At 44.4% G+C, this 21,129-nt stretch overlaps 2 protein-coding genes and 1 pseudogene across 3 annotated transcripts in view; 1 reads left to right on the top strand and 2 right to left on the bottom strand.

Moving 5' to 3' along the window:
- LOC118623910 (small cell adhesion glycoprotein) overlaps positions 1–1,061 on the top strand; it is a 29,984-nt gene extending 28,923 nt beyond the window's left edge. For both annotated transcript variants that reach the window (XM_036251725.1, XM_036251726.1), the window contains one exon: positions 350–1,061. In XM_036251725.1, the coding sequence (XP_036107618.1) occupies positions 350–528 (179 nt within the window). In that variant the 3' untranslated portion in view covers positions 529–1,061. The remainder of the gene's footprint in view (positions 1–349) is intronic.
- LOC118623712 lies at positions 1,002–1,733 on the bottom strand (annotated as a pseudogene).
- Positions 1,734–2,961: 1,228 nt separating this feature from the next.
- On the bottom strand, positions 2,962–7,755 carry DAZAP2 (DAZ associated protein 2). The gene is made up of 4 exons (XM_036251724.1): positions 7,640–7,755; positions 6,547–6,665; positions 5,888–6,133; positions 2,962–4,412 (listed from the first exon to the last, which is right to left on the bottom strand). Exons 1-4 carry the CDS (start codon positions 7,650–7,652, stop codon positions 4,284–4,286), a joined length of 507 nt encoding a protein of 168 aa, XP_036107617.1. The 5' UTR covers positions 7,653–7,755; the 3' UTR covers positions 2,962–4,283.
- Between the last annotated feature and the right edge of the window lie 13,374 nt (positions 7,756–21,129).

Raw genomic sequence — 21,129 nt, 5'->3', positions numbered from 1 at the left:
AAGAGGATGGGAGGGAGCAGAAAACCCCCTACAGGAGACTATGGATTTAAACAACTCTTCCTGTTGGAATAAGCTATTTCCTGTTTGCCTCTTTCCTGTTTCTATCATAATCATCAGGAACTGGTGGAAAGAAAGTTCAGTTTTATCCTTAGCTTAAGACTCCAGAGATTGTGTCCCATAGGAGTGGGGCTTGGTGGGGAGGAATATGGATTTGGAAGTGGACACTAGTTAACTAGACCAAGAGGATCCTTATGAAAAGTGAAGGAATCATCTAATTCAGAGGTCCCCTTGAATTAACTGATACATACTCGATCCTGAAACATCTCTGCATTTTCCCTCTCCTTCCAAGTTGTTATCACCGTGGTCTTCCTCACCCTGCTCTCAGTCGTGATCTTGATCTTCTTCTACCTGTACAAGAACAAAGGCAGCTACGTCACCTACGAACCTGCAGAAGGAGAGCCCAGCACCATCCTTCAGATGGAGAGTGACTCAGCCATGGGCAAGGAGAAGGAGGAATATTTCATCTAATGATTCCCAGCCCCAAGGAGCTTATCCAGGCTCCAATGCAAACACTAACTATTTAATTTATTAGGTGAAAGTTTTATCTGAAGCCAGTGAGAAGAATTGGTCGCTATGGGCAAACCTGAGCTCCTTCCAGGAGGAGGCCCGAATCCAGCATCATTGATGCCAGGGACCAGGGACATGGAGAAAACTGCTTATGATGTCTTTAGCCCGGCCTTTGTAAGACAGTGGGGTTTGTGACTGACCAACAAAGTGGAGCTGTAGCAGGCAACATTTGAGTATGTGCCCAGTCATCTTCAATTTTTTTCACAGGTCAAAGGGGAGGAGAGTTAGGGCCACTGGCTGCTCCTCTGTCCCCAACCTGGTCACCTAGTGACAGCCCAAGTGGAGGTACTGTCCATAGAAGTTCTTCCCAGAGGCTGGATACCACAGTTAGAGGCCAGGCCAGGAGGGGTAGGAGACTATATACTTACCTCCTAATGAATGTGCAACATCCTTTCATCTGAGCCCTTCCTTTCTGTATTTCCCAACCTCATACTTAATGCTATTTTTATCAGAATTAAAATTTTTCATTGATTAAGAAAATCAGATTCCCGTGTGCAAGAAATAACTACCTTTACTTTTTTTTAAATTCAAAATGTGTTTATTGGGATGGTTCCCCACTCATCTTGATTCGAGGTGCTTTTCGTGCTGCCTCCTCCTGAAGGAGCATCCTTCTGTCAGCCTTGCTTTTCCTCCTGTTGGTTGACAGAGGACGTGGAGCAGTCAACACACAAAACCACCATTTGTGTGTGGCCAGAGATGGTGGTGATTTTACAGCATCCTGGGCATTTCACACCTATGAAGTAGGAATTGGGGCTCTGCACCAGGCTCTTCTTCCTGTGTTTTCTCTCCTCTTCTGGAGAGCGATGGAGGAGATCTTGGAGAGACACGTGTTATTGGGAGGTCATCACTGCTAGAAAGACTTCACATTTTGACTTACCCCTGAAAACTTTTTTGACATTTTCTTTTGCTTAACTCTGTTGCATATATTCTCTCCCAAGCAAAAAGAACCCTAGGGAAGTTTGGAAAATTCCCAGAATAATCTCTGGGGTTTGAAACAAAGCTGGCCCTGGGAAGCTGTCCCAGAGGAGTATCGTTACAAACATACCCTGGGGAGATGGATGGTTTCTTCTCCATCCCGGCAAGGGCCACCATTTCCCAGAACCCATTCTCTGTATACAGAGGGAACCAGGAACAGGGAACTTACCACTTTTCCCACTGGTGTCCTTGAATCAAGCCCAAAGAAGCTTTTTGGATCTAACCTATATCTCAAAATGATGTATGTTTAAAAGGCACAATTGGCCCTGGCCAGTGTGGCTGTTTGGAGTGTGCTCCTGTTCATGAAAGGGTCACAGATTCAATTCCCAGTCAGGACACATAACCAGGTTGTGGGATTTTGATCCCTGGTCAGGGAGCATATAGGAGGCACTCAATAACTATTTCTCTTTCCCTCTCCCTTCCTTTCTAAAATCAATTTAAAGAAAAAAGAAAAAACATATCCCTGGGTGAGGATTAAAAGGCACAATTGTTTTGGTAGAAATCATTAGCTCCCCAGATATTTATTTTGGGATGAAACTAGATCTTCTTTGAGGTCTTAAATGTATTGCCCCCATTGTCTAAGTCCACCCAAAGACAGACCTCAAGTTGAGGAATCAATCTTGACAACCTAGATTCCTTTTCAGTATTTCTCCACACAGAACTCTGGAGAAATTGAAGGTCCCCCTGAACTTACACAAACTGTTATACTAAAAACATTTCCCAAACTTCAGGGCAAGTTAGGAGAGTCTGTATCATTACCTTATTTCTATGTTCTGAATTCCTCTGGCATAACATACTTATTAAGAATCTGAAAGGGGCCCAGCAAGTGTGGCTCAGTTGGTAGAGTGCCAACCTATGCACCAGGTCACTGGTTTGATTCTCAGTCAGGGCACATGCCAGGGTTGCAGGCTCGATCCCCAGTAGGGGGCGTGCAAGAGATAGCTGATCTGTGTTTCTTTCTCATGGATGTTTCTATTTCCCTTTCCCTTCTCTCTGAAATCAGTGTGTGTGTGTGTGTGTGTATTTTTTTTGTTCAAGAATCTGAAAGGTGGGTGGGTGGAGGTGAAAGAGGGTATGGAGGATAGATGGTGATGAAAAAATAAAGAAAAAAATCTCAAATACTTAAAAAAAAATGAATTTGAAAGAGCTTAGGAAGTAAAATGAGAAAAGTTAAACATCAAGAATGAAACTCATGAAAATGGTCCAATTTTAGCCTTATCCTCCTGCATTTACTTCAAAGGCTTCATTTTTTTTTTTTTTTTTTTTTTTAATGGCAGCAGCACCTATCTGAATTCTTGGTAGGATATAAAAGGTAAACAGAAGAAATCTAAAAACAATCTGAGTAAAGAATCCTTGAAGTGAGGTGTAATGCAACTTCATCACTTTATTCAAATCTTCAAAATAGTCTTTATTCTACATTTTTAGTATAAAAAAATCCACAAGTTAAGTGCACCACAGTGTAGAGAGAGACATACAACGCTTAACTTCCATAACAGTCAATGGTACAGTCAAACATCACATGTACAGAACACAAAATTTAGATGAACTGAAATTATAAGATAAAATAAAATAAAATCCAATTGCCAAAAACAAAAGTTAAAGTATTAAGGATCCCTGAAATATTCTTAACCTAATGAGATTTTGCTGGACTCAAGTCATTTTGTAGTGAGGCATTCACAATATGACCCCATAAACCCAGCTTAGGAATGACTGGGAGTCATGAGTGGCTGCATCAGACACTTGGACAATAAATGGTAACCAATTTTTTATCTCTAAACTCCCCTTAAATTTGGCTCTAAAGTCATCAAGCTTGTAAAATGCATCCTCCTCCTTGCCCTCCCCACCACCACACACATTTAAACAAACTGTTGTTTACTGTTACAGTACAGTTTGTGTTGCTATCCTTTGTTTTTCTGGCACCAAAGCAAATTTGGGTTTGGTTCATGTATGAAGAGACAACCTATGAGGAAGGTCCAAAAGGCACCCTCCACTTTTGCCTGAGATGCTAAGCAGAAGTAATGGGGTCTGCGCTTGGGGCACAGAGGAGATTTCAAAGGATCCTTGTGAAAGACTAGTTAAAAGATGACAAGTGGGGAGAAGTGCAAGGAGAGAAGGAAATTAGTCTGACTGGCTTTCTGTCCTGCACCACTGATTCAATGGACATTGGCGGGAAGGAATGGAAGACAGGTTGAGGGTGGGATGTGGGACAGAGGATGGAAGAGAAAAGGCAGACAACTAATGCATTTCATTTATAACAAGCAATATAAATCAAAGACTTAAAGGAGATTAAAGACCAATCAGAATAATTTGGCAACTTTAATTCTTAGGAAGATCAAAGTTCCCTCCAAACCTAATTTGATGTTTTATTACTAAAAGCAAAGACCAGTATGGTACAGTATTACTCCAGAGGAATTAAAGGAAGATCCTTAGGGCTGCTTCACCCACATTCATTTTATGAATGGATACCTCCCCTACCTCAAAATGCTTTAGGGAGGTACTGCTACCATTACATGGTTCCTTATTAAGTTTGAAAAGTGCCTGAAAGTTTGGGCACCAGAAAGACACCCCAACAACATGTGTCTTAAACTGCAACTTCAGGTTAATATGACTAAAGCAGTTACATTGTGAGAAGTGCTGAAGGTATGTGATGTCTTTCCCGGCACAGAGGTGGCCTTGGTTCTTCACCAGATGGTGTAGCCACCATCTGTGCCACCCATGAAGAAGTTCCCCTTCCGCTGAGTTACGAGGACATTGGCTCCCTGCATGACTGCAAGCTGAGCAGCATTGGGAGGGCATCCAGGGGGTGGAGGCTGAAAGGAAAAGACAAGATTAATTGGACACAAGGCAGCTAAATACAAGGGAAATGAACACCAGTGAAAGAGGACCTGTTAGAAAGATGGCAATGTGCTAACCAAAAGCATCTTTAAGAGCTAGTTCTGCCACCAATGTGAGTTCTAAAGCAAATCTGTGAACTCAAAGATACAAACAGGAAAGGGAGCATCACTTATTCAAAGAGTTTCAGATCCAAGATAAAGTCTATGGATATCTTCTGAATATGGTAGTCAAGACCCAGTGATTTCCTACCCACATTCTAAAACAAGGATGGGGTGCCAGGTCCATGGCCCTATACCACAGGGTCCCTCAATAGTTTTCAAATGACAATGGGATAACCAAAAGGCTCTACCTAAGACACAATTCCCACCTCATCTCTAATACGTGGTGAGCAGACAGGCCTCAAGATCTAGCAAGGACCATTTGGGCGCTAAATCCCATGCATAGGGAAACTAAGCAGGAGACATAACCAAAACCCCTGGTATCTTTCTAAAAGTTATTTAATAGAGATTATGCATTCTACTTTTTTAATCATCATGGCTCCTAACACAATGCCATGCTCATAGCAAATATTAAATAAATGCTATGGAATGAATAAAGAAAGTTACTAGAGCCCTGGCCAGTTTGGCTCAGCAATTAAGAGTGTTGGCCCACATCCCTGGCTGGTTTGGCTCAGAGATTAGAGCGTCGGCCTGCGAACCAGAGAGATCCGGGTTCGGTTCCCGCTAAGGGCATGTACCTCACTAAAGGCATGTACCTCAGTTGCAGTTTGTCCCCAGCTCCGGTTGGGGTCATGTGGGTGGCAACCATTCGATGTATCTCTCTCACATTGATGTTTCTCTCTCTCTCTTCCATCCTCTCTCTTTTCCACCCTCTCCCCCTCCTGCTCTATCTAAAGATAAATGCAAAAATGTCCTCGGGTGAGGATGAAAAAAAAAAAAAGAGTGTTGGCCCACAGACCAAAGAGGTTCAATTCCTGGTCAAGGGCACATGCCTGGGTTGCAGGTTCAATCCCCGGCCCAGTTGGGGTCGTGGGGGAAGCAGGCAATCATTGTCTCTCTCTCACATAGATGTTTCTCTCTTTCTCCTTCCCTCCCTTCCACTCTATCTAGAAATCAATGGGAAAATATCCTCGGGTGAGGATTAATAAAAACAAAGATAAAGAATGTTACTAGACCAGTTCACTGTACCAAACTACAAACGCAGCAGGCAAGACTCTTAGGACAGGAAAACAAAGGAATCTGGTCAACTCAGACCCCACATAAATGTTCCAGATTCTACTGACCTGCCACAGTTCTATCCTCTCAATCACTTTCTGACTAATTACTGGCTGTCACTAGCTGCACTAATATTAGCAACTATTATCCAGGGATGGCGAAAGGGTAAATATGTAATCATTTTAGAAAGTTAAAATATACAAGGGCTGAGTTTTTTCTCATAAAGTCATACTCACAGGAATGTTGCCAGCAGTAGCCCCAGCTCCAAATCTGGCACCTGCATCATACCCTCCGTCCACCAGCACTGTTGAACCAGGTGGATAGATGGGGCCAACTGGATAATAAGCCATGGGGATTGTGGAACCTAAAGGTCCAACAGCCACAGACTGGGCCATGGGAAGATACAGTGAGGCGCCAGGAAATGCAGCTGACATGGTGGGGACTGTGGCAGCCCCTGGGTGCACAAAGCTCGGACGATAGAGCTAGAAAAGGCAGAAGGCAAAATGTTACTTGATGACATTTCTATTTCAGATTTCATTCCTGTTTCCTCTTCCATGAATCATTCTTAATTCTCTTTGTGCAGATTACAATCTAGGAGTTATACAAATTGCCCTTCCCCTACCACTCAATATTCTCCTAAATCACTTCCTGCTATCACTAATGTTAGGCTCAAGGAGCGCAAACTCATCTTAACCTCGGCCTGTGCCAAATAATGTAAAATAATCAGGTAATGCATTCTGAACCCAACAGAAATTGATAAACTATATATTGTTTTAGATTATTCAAGTGAGCACTCTCTTCTGTTTGTAAATATATAGAGTCAAACTTAGCTAAGGACTGAAAACGTGATCCAAAAGTATTCTCAACCAGTTCAAATCTGGTAAACTGGAAGCACCTCTGAGTAGGCAGGTGGAGCATCAGTATAGGGTGGAGCCTGAGGGAGATGCAAGGTCTGAGGGTACACTGGATTCCCAGGAGGCTGCACAGGGTAGGTTGGCTGCGTTGGATATTGACCTGGAAGACAAGAAAAAAAAAATGCATATTGCTAAACTAGTGGGAGCAAGTAGAAGGGGATTTGCAAAAACAGAATGCCCCGGAGGGCCTGATTCCTGAAGCCAAGATAATAAGCATTCTCTTTGCACCCTTATCACTGAAGATGCTAGATTATAACTGGACAGGAAAGTCGCTCTTCCCACTAGTATACTGGTGTGAGTGGAAAGTCTAGCTAGGCCCAAGTTCCTTCCAAAATGCAGGGCAAGTTCTTGCCCATGTTTCAAGGCTGCACCCTGCCGCTGATCTGGGTAGTCTCCACAGGCCTAGCTGTAACCAGCCAAGAACTCGTGAGTAACGGTGTTTGTCTCACAGATGTCCACTCAAGGTCGACTTCAAATTAATGGAAGGCGTGAATGGTGGAAGTGAATCCTGAGACTGGACAGAGGGTGAAGGGGAAGGTCCTGACTTGAAAAGCCGAGGATCGCATTCTCCCAAACACAGTGGTGGCATCACAGGAACCGGGATAAGTTCTGGCCGCCAGGGAAGAGAAGGGGAAAGTGCCCCTTGAGGCGCTGGCCAGCCCACCAGCGCCCGCACCTTACTAGTTAAGCCCAGGCGGGGCCTGCCTGTGGTTCCGGAGCGCGGCGCCCCGCCTCCACCGGCTGTCCATTGGCCTGCCCAGATGCCTGCTCTAACTCCCCATTTGCTCCTGCAGCTGCCCATCATGACAAACCTACCCCCCACCCTCACCCCTCCCCCCGGATCCGCAGCTCCAAACTGCGCCACAGAGTTGAAGGGGGAAAGGGCCGGGAGGCAGCGAGCAGCCGTAATTCGGGGATGACGAAGGCGTCTGGCGCAGCCCCGAGGACTGCAGCCGGCCGAGGAGGGCGGTACAGCTCGCCCCACGCTCGGCGCTGGGGGACCCCGCGCTCCAGGCCCGCCCGCTCCGGGCAGCACTACTCCCCCCGACGGCCTCAGCCGCCCCCTGTCCTTGCCTTTGCTGTTCATGGTGGCTGCGAGTCTGGTTCGGCTCGGCGTCGCGGACGGTTATTTTTTTCGTCCTCTTCCTGTTCGTAGTCACTTCCGTGTCACGTGCCGATTCGTCCTCTAGCGTCACCCGACGCCCTAGTGCCGCTGCCGCCGGAAACCCCGCCCCTTTGCCTGGCCTCCGGGAGCCAAATGGAGGGCCCGCGTGGTCCCGCCCACTCGCGTTGGCCCGCCTCCTCGGTCTTGTGCTCCGACACCCTCACCCTGTGGGTCGGCTGGTGGAAAACCAAATATTACCTACGTGTGCAGGTATCGTCTCACAACAGGACCTTTGCTCTAGGGTGCTTGAAGGCAGAACCATTTAACTTCCCACCTACGCGCATCAGCTCAAGGTCACCTCACCTTGACGGCCTTCCCACGACGGGCATGGGGCTCAGTAATTTATCTAACTTCCTGAAACGTGCTCCCTAAACCCTCATCTATCGCGCGTTCCTACCAATCCCAGCTTAAGCCTCAACTCGGTGAAGACTTAGCCAGTCCAGCTCACATCAGTGCTTTTATGAATTAGACCGTCACTAGAATCTTTGCTACCTTGTCTGTTCCACCGACAGGCTGTCAATATTTACTTCCATGCCGCTGTCTTTCTCACCAAAAGTAAGGGCATCCACAACAGCAAACACTGAAAGTGGCATAGTCGTGGTACCCGAGAAGCGCCTGTGGCCCTGCCCTTCCTTTGGCACCTGTTACAGGTGACCAGTAGAGTGCCTTGTGTGTGTTTTCTCTGTATCGCTTTGCCTCTAACTTAGTTGTACTTAGGGGCAAAGATACCATCCTTTAGGGTAGCAATTAAGTTTTTCCTTCCATCTTTCATTTTAAAATACCAATTGAGCGCTTGCTATGTGCAGGTGCAGAGATGAAGCTGAACAAGACACTCAACACTTTTCTCATGGAGTTTACATTCTACATTGTATGTAGTAATAACAGTAGTAGAAAAGCATCTGAAGAGGAAAAGCTTTGAAAAACCCTCAGTAAACATCAGAAGCCTGATAAATATTTGCTGATTAACTAATTAAACCACTAGAAAGACACCAACTCACTTCAACTCTCACTTTTGTCTCCAATATTGTATGAGCACCCTTAAAATGCATTATTTCAAGGGATCTTTACAATAGCCCTGTGTGGCAGGCAAGGCTTATTTGAGCTTTTGTGTTTTTTAAATAAGAGAAATGATTAAAGAGATTTGTCCTAAGTCACACAGTGAACTGATTACAGAATTAGGTCCTGTGTCCTGGCTCCCGAGTTCCCAAGACAGTGTTTTTGTTTTGTTCTGTTACGCTTTTTTTTTCGGTACATGCCCCTAGTAGGAACCGAACCCGGGACTCTGGTCCTCAGGCTGACACCCCAGCCACTGAGCCAAACCAGCCAGGGCTGTTATGCTTTTTGTTTATTTCTTTTCTTAACACTTGATGCTGCCTATTATGACTAAAATACTCTATAAGTATGATTTCCAAAAGTTTTTGTTTGGGGACTTCTTTTAGGATTTTTTCTCCCTTGCAGTATATTCATGTTATTAGTTTGACTCAGACTAATATTGTTATTATAAAGCCTCTAACATTTACCTTTCCCTGTATTTTTATTTTTTTAGTTTTTTGTTGTTGTTAATCTTCACCCAAGGATATTTTCCCATTGATTTTTAGAGAGAGTGGGAGGGAGGAGAGAGAGAGACAGAAACACTGATGTGAGAGAGATATGTGAATCAGCCCAACCAGGGCCGATGATCGATGATCAAACTTGCAACCCGTGACTAGGAATTGAACCTGTGACCCTTTGAGCATGGGCTGGTGCTCTAACCACTGAGAAACACTGGCCAGGGTTTTCACTGTATTTCTCACTTTGTTCTTCTTGAAGGCAAGCACAGTGTTAGACATTCATTCATGCAACATTTATTTGTAGAGCACTTACCAACTCCAGGCACTGTCCCAAAAGAAAAAGGATAGCCCTTGCTATCCTGAAGCTTACCTTTTAGGACAGGAGCTTGTAAAAATTTTTTACCAAAATCCACAGTAATTCACTGTAAATCATGACCCTGCACATTCACATTTATAAATACATGTAACTGAAACAAACTTGTATGCCCTAGTACTTATCCTTCTATGTACAATGAATGTACTGTGATATTTTCTATTCTCTCCTATTTTTTTTTTTTTAAATTCTGGTTGTGATTTCACATCTCACTAACAAGTAAGGACTCACAGTTTAAAAAGTGCTGTTTTTCGGTGGACTATTGTCCCCAGGGGTTTTGCAATCAGTAATTGATGAGTAAATGAGTGAATAAATCCTTGGAGGTCAGATTAGGCAAATCTTTTTCCTTATATCCTAACTTTTCCCCATATCAGATCTTAAATTAATTTCAGCCTAAAGCCTGAAACTGGAGAGAGAGGTCACTAATCTATCCCCACCCTTTCCCTGTGCTCAGGGCCTCAGAAAATAAAGGAATGAAACGAGTGAAACTAAGAAAGGAAACTTCCCTTATTTATCTTTTTTTTTTTTTATCCTCATCCGAGGACATTTTCCCATTTTTTTGTTCAGGTAGAGTGGGAGGGAGAGAGAGGAACAGAGAGAGAGAGAAACATCGATGTGAAAGGGACACATCGAGTGGCTGCCACCCGCACAACCGACCAGGGCCGGGGACAAACTGCAACCGAGGTACGCGCCCTTAGCAGGAACCGAACCCGGGTCTCTCAGGACCGCAGGTCGATGCTCTAACTGCTGAGCCAAACCAGCCAGGGCTTATCTTTCTGAGCCCTCAGAAATCCTGGAATTGTGTTGACTATAGCAGCCCATTTCTTTTTTTATTTCTTTTTTTATTTCTTATTTTTATCCTCACCCGAGGACATTTTTCCATTTTCTACTCAGATAGAGCGGGAAGGAGAGAGAGGAAGAGAGAGAAACATCGATGTGAAAGGGACACATCGAGCGGCCGCCACCCACACAACCCAACCAGGGCTGGGGACAAACTGCAGCCAAGGTACATGCCCTTAGCGGGAACCGAACCCGGGTCTCTGTGGACTGCAGGCTGACGCTCTAACCGCTGAGCAAAATCGGCCAGGGCAAAAGCTCCACCAACTTTCCCCTTTCTTTTTTTTTTTTTTTTTTTTTTTTTTTGGTACGTGCCCCCAGCAGGAACCGAACCCGGGACTCTCTGCTCCGCAGGCTGATGCTCCAACCACTGAGCCAAACCGGCCAGGGTCTATAGCAGCCCATTTCAATGAGGATGTAGGAGATGGATCTTGGTTCTGGTCCTACTCTGACTTTGGTCTTAACTGACTTTGGTTCTCATCCATTCAGCTCACCCTTATTCCCTACTACGTATGAATCTGATACTATGCCAGTGATCTTACAGATAGTATCTATTCAATATCCATAGCAGACTCCAAGGAAAGGTGCAGGTAAGGGAACTGTTTCAGAGAGCTTAGGTAACTAAACTAAATTACACAGCTGAAGAGCCAATATTCAAACTCAGATTTGTTTGACTTTACAAGCATTGTTTTTCATGTTTACCTTGTTTAATCTGTTTATAGTGTTTTTAATCTGTTGTCTCCCAAGGGTCTCAATTTCATCATCTGCCCCCAAAATCACAATCCTTGTGTCACCTCCAGCTCTAAACCTAGACTCTGTTTGAGAGAAGAAAAAGAGCAAAGGGAGCCTGAGAAGACAGAGGGGAAGTGGGCAGAGTTGATAATCATGTTGTAAATTCTGGTCAGGCCCTACCAAGTGTTAAAAATTCAAATACAGCCCTGGCCGGTTTGGCTCAGCGGTTAGAGCATCGGCCTGCGGTCCTGAGAGACCCGGGTTCGGTTCCCGCTAAGGGCGCGTACCTCGGTTGCAGTTTGTCCCCGGCCCTGGTCGGTTGTGCGGGTGGCAGCCACTCGATGTGTTCCTTTCACGTCGATATTTCTCTCTCTCTCTCTGTTCCTCTGTGGCAGCCACTCAATGTGTTCCTTTCACGTCGATATTTCTCTCTCTCTCTCTCTGTTCCTCTGTCTCCCTCCCACTCTACCTGAACAAAAAATGGAAAATGTCCTCGGGTGAGGATAAAAAAAAAAAAAAATTCAAATACAGCCCTGGCCGGTTTGGCTCAGCGGTTAGAGCGTCGACCTGCGGTCCCAAGAGACCTGGGTTTGGTTCCCGCTAAGGGCATGTACCTCGGTTGCAGTTTGTCCCCAGCCCTGGTTGGTCGTGCGGGTGGCAGCCACTCGATGTGTCCCTTTCACATCGATGTTTCTCTCTCTCTCCCTCTCTCCCCCTCCCACTCTACCTGAACAAAAAATAGAAAAAAAAAAAATTTTTCAAATACACCCTGCCCGATTTTGCTCAGTGGTTAGAGCACTGGCCCACAGACCAAAGAGGCACAGGTTTGATTCCTGGTTGCAGGTTTGATCCCAGCCCTGATCAGGATTGTGTGGGAGGCAACCAGTCGGTGTGTCTCTCTCACATTAATGTTTCTCTCTCTCTCTCTCTCTCTCTCTCTCTCCCTCCCTCCCTCCTTCCCTCCCTCCCACTCTATCTGAAAATCAGTGAAAAAATATCCTCAGGTGAAGATTAAAAATTAAAATTTTTCTCCTGGATGGTAAACAGCCATTGCCCCCAAGCCCTCCCCCCAAGTACCTGCCCCCTCCACTGGAATCCCCTCCACTGGAATCCCCTCACCCCCCTGGACCTCTCCATGGTCCAGTGATTAAAGGGTTAATTAACTGGAAACCCAGGAAGCCTCCAGGACCTAGCTAAGGTAAGCTGCCCTCAGATTGGTCAGTGCCTCCTGTACAGAATGTTAGATATTTTGCTTATCACCCTGGGACCTAGGCATAGGGAATGCCAAGGCAGAGCAAAATGAGATTCCAACAGAAATCGAAGGGTTGCAGATCACTGCTTTCTCTGGCAGGTAGGGTTAATTAGGAACTAGCTACTTTCTTGGACAGGAATCAAGAGCCTTTCTGTTCTCTTCATTCTCCTGGATCTCCCAAGGAGGTGAAGATGTTCATTTAGTCATTTATCAAACATCCTTTCTTGAATTAATTTAACAAGTATTTATTGAGCACCTATTAGGTTCCAGGCACTGTGACAGGCATTAGGGAAACAACAGTGAAGAATCAGGCTTAATTCTTACCCTCATGGAACTTAGTCTACCTAATAGGAAAGACAGAAAAGTAAACAGATAATCATAATATAGAGTGCTAGGACAGTATGGGGTGTTATGAAAACACCCAATCTTCTCTACTGTGGTCAGGGAAGGCTTCCTGCTGCCAGTGATATCTGAGATGAAATCTGCAGGGTGAGTGGAAGGTAAGCAAGTGAAAAGGGTTCCTCAAAGAGGGAACAGCTTTTTCAAAGGCCTAGAGGTGAGAGAGCTTATGGAGAAGGAGGACATGGAAACAGTTCAGTGTGCTGGAGCACGGCCTGGGAAGAGATGAAGCTGAAGAGGGAATCAGGAGCCAGACCCTGCAGGGGGCCCGTGGAAAATCCTATCTTAAGACATGTATTCTATCCTACAGGCACTGGTTAGCCACTGAAGAATTTTAAGCAGAAAAGTAACATGATCATGCTTTTATTTGAGAAAAGTCTTTCTGGCTACAGAATGTAGAATAGATTAGAAAAAGGTAAGAGTGGAGGTGTGTCTAGGAAGCCAGTTACAATACCAGAATAGCCCTGGCTGGTGTGGCTCAGTTGGTTGGAGCATAATCTTGTGCACCAAAGGGTTATGGGTTCCATTCCCATTCAGGGCACATACTCAGGTTCAATCTCATATATATATGAGAGCTTTGTTACAGCCACACAGTATTTAATTATACAGATGTACTAAGATTTATGTTACCAGTTCCCTATTGATGGATATATGGGCTATTTCTAATCTTTTACCTATTCCAAACAATGCTTCAGTGAACAGCCTCATGTACAGTGTTTCTCAAGAGTGCAAATATATCTGTAGGAATCATTCCTAGAAATGGGAATGGTAATTTGTAATTTTGATGATATTGCCAAAGTAATCCTATAGAAGTTGTACCAATTTACAGCCCACCACCAATAAATTAGAGTGTGTGCTTATCCACAGCCCTGCACATGAAGTTAGCAAAGTTAGAAAATATTTGGAGTTTTGCCAATCTGATAATGGTATCTGTGTGGTTTTAATTTGCTTTCTTATTAAGAATGAGGCTGAACATCTTTTCATTTGTTTAGAAGCCATTTCTATTTCCTTTTTTTGTGAATAGTCCGTAAATGTCACTTTCTACTTTTTCTTTTCTTTACATTTATTAATTGATTTTTGGAGAGAGAGGAAGAGAGAGGGAGTGAGAAACATCAATGCAAAAGTGAAACATTGCATTTATATATTTGTTAATCCTTATCCGAAGATATTTTTCCATTTATTTTTTAGATAGAGTGGGAGGGAGGAAGGGAGAGAGAGAGAAACGTTGATGACATATTGATTGGTTGCCTCCCTAAAGACCCTGACAGGGCTGGGAATCAAACCTACAAACCAAGCATATGCCCTTGACCGGGAATCGAACCTATGACCCTTCAGTCTTTTGGCCGACAGACACTATAATCGCTAAGCCAAACTGGCCAGGGCTCCCCAAAATATATATATATTTTATCCTCCCAAGGACATTTTTCCATTTTTTGTTCAGATAGAGTGGGAGGGAGAGAGAGGAAGAGAGAGAGAGAAGCATCGACGTGAAAGGGACACATCAAGTGGCTGCCACCCGCACCACCAACCAGGGCCAGGGACAAACTGCAACCGAGGTACATGCCCTCAGCGGGAACCAAACCCGGGTCTCTCTGGACCACAGGCTGACGCTCTAACTGCTGAGACAAACCGGCCAGGGCTCCAAAATATTTTTTAAGTGGTGTGCAGGAGGCAGCCAATCGATGTTTCTCTCTCACATCAATGTTTCTTTTTTTTTTTTTTTTTATCCTCACCCGAGGACATTTTTCCATTTTCTATTCAGATAGAGCAGGAAGGAGAGAGAGGAAGAGAGAGAAACATCGATGTGAAAGGGACACATCGAGTGGCCGCCACCCACACAACCCAACCAGGACCAGGGACAAACTGCAGACAAAGTACATGCCCTTAGCGGGAAGGAACCCAGGTCTCTGTGGACCGCAGGCTGACGCTCTAACCGCTGAGCCAAACTGGCCAGGGCTCACATCAATGTTTCTATCTCTCCCTTCTTTTCTCTCTAAAAAAATCAATAAAAACATTTTTTTTTTTAATTTTTTTAAAGGTAAAGTTTGAGAACAGTGTACTTCACATAATGCCTTTTGTGTAAAAGAACAGGAAAACCAAGAATATTCATTAGTATTTGAGTAATGAAATTCTGGAAGAATACACAAGATACCTATAAAAGTAGTTACTGGGTCCTGCCCAGTGTGGCTCAGTTGGTTGGACCATCATCCCACACACCAGTTAGGGTGGGCAATCCCCAGTTGGGGCACATGCAGGAGGCATCCAACTGATCTCTCCTCTCTCTCTCTCTTTGTCCCTCTCTCTAAAATCAGTTCTTTAAAAAGTGTTTACCGGTGATGTGAGGAGACAGAGGTGAGAGTGAGATTTTTCATTATATATTTTTATTTATTTATTTATTTATTTATTTTTCTTTATTGATTTTAGAGAGAGGAAGGGAGAGAGAGAGAGAGACAGAAACATGGATAAGAGAGAACATCAATTGGCTACCTCCTGCATGCACCCCATTAGGGATTGGGCCCACAACCTGGGGATGTGCCCTGACCGGGAATCGAACCTGCGACCTCTTGGTCAATGCTCAACCACTGAGCCACACCGGCCGGGCTCTTTATATACTTCTTGTGTTGTTGTTTTTTTCTTATCCTCACCCGAGGAAATTTTTTTGCATTTATCTTCAGATAGAGTGAGAAGGAGAGAGGAGGGAAGAAAGAGAGAGAAACATAGATATGAGAGAGACACATCAAATGGTTGCCACCCACATGACCCCAACCGGAGCCAGGGACAAACTGCAACCGAGGTACGTGCCCTTAGCGGGAACCCAACCCAGGACTCTCTGGTTCGCAGGCAGACGCTCTAACTGCTGAGCCAAACTGGCCAGGGCTCATTATATACTTTTAATTAAAAAAATTTTTTGAACCATGTGGATGCTTACCAATTCAAAAAGTTAAACAATGTCAGCACACCTATTTAAATGCCTGATGTGAAAAAGACTAGCCATTTCAAGTGTTGGTGAGGATGTGGAGTTACTAAAATTCTTATACACTGCTGGTAAGAGTATAAAATGGTACAAAATCACTTTGAAAAAAAGTATGGCAGGGTCTTTAAAAGTTAAACATATACATACCATATGATCCAGTCATTTTATTCCTATTAACCCAACAGAAATGAAAGCATATGGGCACACACAGACTTTTTTAAAAATGTTTCGATTATAGTTTACACTCAGTATTATTTTGTATTAGTTTCAAGTGACACACAGAGACTTATACATGGATATTTATAACAGCTTTATTTGTAATAGTCAAAAACTTAGAAACAACCCACATATCCATCAACAGGTCAATGGATAAATAAATTGTGGTAGTGCCATACAATCAAAAGGAATGAACTATGGCCCTGGCTGATGTGGCTCAGTCGGTGGGAGCACCATCCTGTACACCGAAAGGTTTAGGGTTTAATTCCCAGTCAGGGAACATACCTAGGTTGTGGGTTCCATCCCCAGTCAGGGCAAGTACAAGAGGCAACTAATCAATATTTCTCCCTCTCTCTCTCTCCTTTCCCTATCTCTAAAAAAATCAATAAACATATTCTCAGGTGAGGGTTTTTAAAATATAAGGCATGAACCACAAATTCATACAACATGAATAACCTCAATTATGGTGAGTAAAAGAAATCAAATTTTTTATAAAGAGTGCATAGTGTAAGTTTTCATTTATATACAAATTTGGAAAATACAAACTAATCTACAGTGATAACAGATTGGTAATTGCCAGTGTAAAGGGAGAGGAAGGAACAGGAGGGAGAGATGGACACTAGGAAATTTGAGGGGGTGATGAATATGTTCATTATCTTGATTTTGAAGGTTTCATGGGTGTGTACATGTCAAAACTTACAAAATTGTACATTTGAAACGTGCAGTTTATTGTATGTTAGTTACACCTCAATAAAAGTGTTTTAAGCCCTGGCCAGTTTGGTTCAGCAGTTAGAACATCGGCCTGCGGACCGGAGAGTCCCAGGTTTGGTTCCCACTAAGGACACATACCTCAGTTGCAGTTTGTCCCGGCCCCGGTTGGGGTCGTGTGGATGGCAACCACTGGATATATCTCTCTTACATTGATGTTTCTCTCTCTCTCTTCCCCCCTCTCTCCCTCCCACTCTATCTTAAGATACATGCAAAAATGTCCTCAGTGAGGATTAAAAAAAAAAAAAAAAAACCCTGGCCAGTTTGGCTCAGCGGTTAGAGCGTCGACCTGCGGTCCCGAGAGGCCCGGGTTAGGTTCCCGCTAAGGGCACGTACCTCGGTTGCAGTTTGTCCCCGGCCCTGGTTGGTCGTGCGGGTGGCAGCCACTTGATGTGTCCCTTTCACATCGATGTTTCTCTCTCTATCTCTCTGTTCCTGTCTCTCCCTCCCACTCTACCAGAACAAAAAAGGAAAAATATCCTCGGGTGAGGATAAAAAAAAAAAAAATAGTGTGGGGTCGAAGAAGAGAAAAAAGCCAAGGATGATGGCTGATGAACTCTTTTAATGTGGTTGGGCAAGACATGTGCTGAAAGGAAAATTACAGCAGAACTCGGTAAATGCTATAGAAGAGGTGAGTAAGCTGTGCTCTGAGGGCTCAGAGAACAATGGTGCCTCTTCCTGCTGGGTCCCCTAATCCCAGTTAATAAGACTGATTAGAGCTGTTTAAAATAGATACATTTTTACTGATTTTTAGAAAGAGGAAGGAAGAGGGAAAGATAGAAACATTGATGAGAAAGGAACATCAATCAGCTGCCTCTTGCACGCCCCCTACTGGGAAACACGCCTGCAACCCTGGCATGTGCCCTGACCAGGAACTGAACCAGCGACGTCTTGGTGTATTGGTTTGTGCTCAACTACTGAGCCACACCAGCTGGGTTGATTAGAGCTTTTTTTTTCTCTTTTTTTAGAAAGAGTGGAAAGGAGGGAGGGAGAGAGAGAGAGAAACATCTATGTGAGAGAGACACATGGATTGGTTGCCTCCCACATGACCCCAACCAGGGCCAGGGATAAAACCTGCAACCAAGGTATGTGCCCTAGACTGGAATCGAACCCTCTACCCTTCAGTCTGCAGTCCAACACTCCAACCACTGAGCAAAACTGGCCAGGGCTGATTAGAGCTTTTTATGTACCTTTATTGAATGTGTACTGTGTGTGTGCTCTTCACTTATGTAACTAGAAAAAAAAAAAAACACCTATTTCCTAACCCAGATTGGTAAAGTGAAGGTTTGCAAAATAATCCAATCAGGCTCTGATGATGGGGAGCAGGGGGCAGATGAGGGGAAAAGAAAATAATCCAATCAGGTTCTTTGAAGCTGCCTTTTCAAAGCTTTGGTTGGTCTTTGTATAACTAGGGGAACAAGGACTACAAGATATATGACTCAGAAATGGACCCCTCCTTGCTTATTTCTGGCAAGCCTTTGTAGGAGAGGCACTAACATTGCTCTGCCTAATAGTGTGCAGGGCTAACTCCACAGTAGCTGGGCAGCCTAGTAGATCCGAAGACAGTGTCTCTTCTTTTGGGGTTTTGATTAGTTTTTTCCACTATGAAATCCCAAATCACCTGCATCACTGTATCAGAATCATTTTTGTTTTGTTTTGTTGATCCTAACCTGAGGATATTTTTCCATTGATTTTTTTTTTAATCCTTATCGGAGGACATTTCTGCATTTATCTTCAGATAGAGTGGGAAGGAGAGAGAGAGGTGGGGAGAGAGAGAGAAGCATCGATGTGAGAGAGACACATCGAGTGGTTGCCACCCACACGACCCCAACCAGGGCCAGGGACAAACTGCAACTGAGGAACGTGCCCTTAGCGGGAACATAACCTGGGCCTCTCTGGTCCACAGGCTGATGCTCTAACTGCTGAGCCAAACAGGCCAGGGCAATTTATTTATTTATTTTTATTTTATTTCCTCACCCGAGGACACTTTTTCATTTTTTGTTCAGATGGAGTGGGAGGAAGAGAGAGAGAGAGAGAGAGAGAAACATTGACGTGAAAGGGACACATCAAGTGGCTGCCACCCGCATGACCAACCAGGGCCGGGGACAAACTGCAACTGAGGTACATGCCCTTAGCGGAAACTGAACCCCGGTCTCTCGGAACCGCAGGCCGATGCTCTAACCGCTTAGCCAAACTGGCCAGGGCTATTTATTTATTTAGAGAGAGTGGGAGGAAGGAAGGGGGAGAGAGAGAGAAACATTGATGTGGGAGAGAGACATCGATTGGTTGCCTCCCTTATGACCCCGACTCAGACCAGGGATTGAACCTGCAACCAAGGTACATGCCCTTGACCGGAATCAAACCCACAACCCTTTGGTCTGTGGGCTGACACTCTAATCGCTGAGCCAAACCGGCCTCATTTAGTAATTTTTTAAAACGCTAAGTAATGGTTCAGTTGGTTGGCACATCGTCTCATATACCAAAAGATTGCAAGTTTGATTCCAAGTCAGGGCACATACCTAGGTTACAGGTTTGATCCCTGATCACCAGGGGGGCAACTGATGGATATTTCTTTCTCTGTCTCTCCCAACATACACAACAATTGTTGGTTTACGGGTTGAGATTTAATTTTATTCTTCCAGGGGTGTGTGTGTGTGCGCCAAAGGTTACATACTTTCCAAAGGGCACTTAGAAGAATACAACCTCATTTGCATCTCAGAAGACTGGAAGGGGTCTGGACTTGGGGTGCCAGCCTCCCCTAGACAATTTTGCTGGATGGGCTGTGTGCCAAAGCTCACTGGGACGCACTTTGGTGCCTTATCCCTGTTTCCACTTCCACACACTCACCTGTTCCAGACTGAATATGTCAGATTTGGGAAAATGTACTTCTGGGGATAGCTAAGGAACCAGAAGGAGGACAGACATGGGGCTTCCCAGAACGGAGTGGTTTGAAGGAGGAGTCCCTAGGGAGGGAGCAGACCTGAGAATAGGGAGCCAGGTTGGGTCTGGGGTATATCCATGAAAGGACCTGACTCCTTAATAAAGACTAAACAGCCCTGGCTGGTTTGGCTCAGCAGTTGGAGCATCAGCCTGCTGACCACAGAGTCCCGGGTTCAGTTCCCGCTAGGGGCACGTACCAAAAAAATAAATAAATAATAAAGACTGGACTCTTAGTTATTTTACACTTGGATTGTAGAGAAAGTTAAAAACCAAAGTTTTAATGTTTTTCCATATGCACTGGAATTCTTTTTCATTTTCCCCCAACCCTTCAGTCAAGTATAACCTTGTGTAGTCATGTTAGAGAGAATTCACATCTGTGCCCCACTGTGAATCTAGTTGCATTTTATTCAGAGGAACCACACCAGGAGTTCTAGGCTGTGGCTAGCAGCCAAGTGAGTGGCCCAGGACAGAATGAACCAGCCAGTCAAGCAGAAGACTTGGGGGACAGGCATGAGGAACCACACCAGGAGTTCTAGGCTGTGGCTAGCAGCCAAGTGAGTGTCCCAGGACAGAATGAACCAGCCAGTCAAGCAGAAGACTTGGGGGACAGGCATGAGATGAGGCAAACCTTGTTTCCCATTCTACTTCTCCAAATATACCAGAAAGAGGTAACCCTTAAGATGGAGGAAAATGCTGACACTTGGGTGGAAAAACAATAAAATCAATAGTCCATGGAAAACATTGTGAAATGCTTCTATCTTGGGAATGGTGGGTTTTTGTTATCCATAGGACTTAGGAAGAAAGAATATGAAGAACATGGAATGTGTAAGAAAATTTAGGTTCTTGGCCTGTTTTGTTCCTCACCAGCTGTTTGTCCTTAGACAAGTCATTTAACCTCTCTGACCCTCAGTTTTCTCATCCTGAAACTAATTCCTACCTCACAGACTTGTGAAGGTCAAATAAGAAGATAGATGATACTTCCTTAGCTGTAGAATGCAACCTGTATATTAGTTAATATAAGTATTAACTCTATCATATTTGCTGAAGGTGCCCTTTGTTGAAAGAAAGGGGACCTCCTTTGGCCACTTCCTGGGCACAATCTCTGTGGAAACAGTAGTCAGGGGCCTTTAGCCAAGTTAAATGGATGGTGGTTGATTCTGCCAATTTATTTCCTACTCCAAGCTTTCTTTCCCTCTTATCTACACATCTGCATGTCAGGAATAATTTTTTCCCTACAATATCATTCTTTAATGGAAACTTCCAGACCAACTCAGATGGGAGGAAGGAGGGGAGAAGACAAAAGCCTACTTTTCTTCAGCATTTCAATCAACAACCTCATTTTCTTCTAACAGTTGAAG

This window comes from Molossus molossus, unplaced genomic scaffold (genome assembly GCF_014108415.1).
Source record: "Molossus molossus isolate mMolMol1 unplaced genomic scaffold, mMolMol1.p scaffold_m16_p_10, whole genome shotgun sequence".
Taxonomy (NCBI): domain Eukaryota; kingdom Metazoa; phylum Chordata; class Mammalia; order Chiroptera; family Molossidae; genus Molossus; species Molossus molossus.
The sequence above is the reverse complement of the archived record's forward strand: the minus strand, read 5'-3'. Positions and strand labels throughout refer to the sequence as shown.

Excerpts from the sequence above, each read along its gene's own strand:
- DAZAP2 (XM_036251724.1), bottom strand. Across the intron at positions 6,134-6,546 it reads CTCCACCTGCCTACTCAGAG|CTCTATCGTCCGAGCTTTGT; the intron begins GTGCTTCCAGTT and ends TGCCTTTTCTAG. Across the intron at positions 4,413-5,887 it reads CTACTGCTGGCAACATTCCT|CCTCCACCCCCTGGATGCCC; the intron begins GTGAGTATGACT and ends TTTTCCTTTCAG.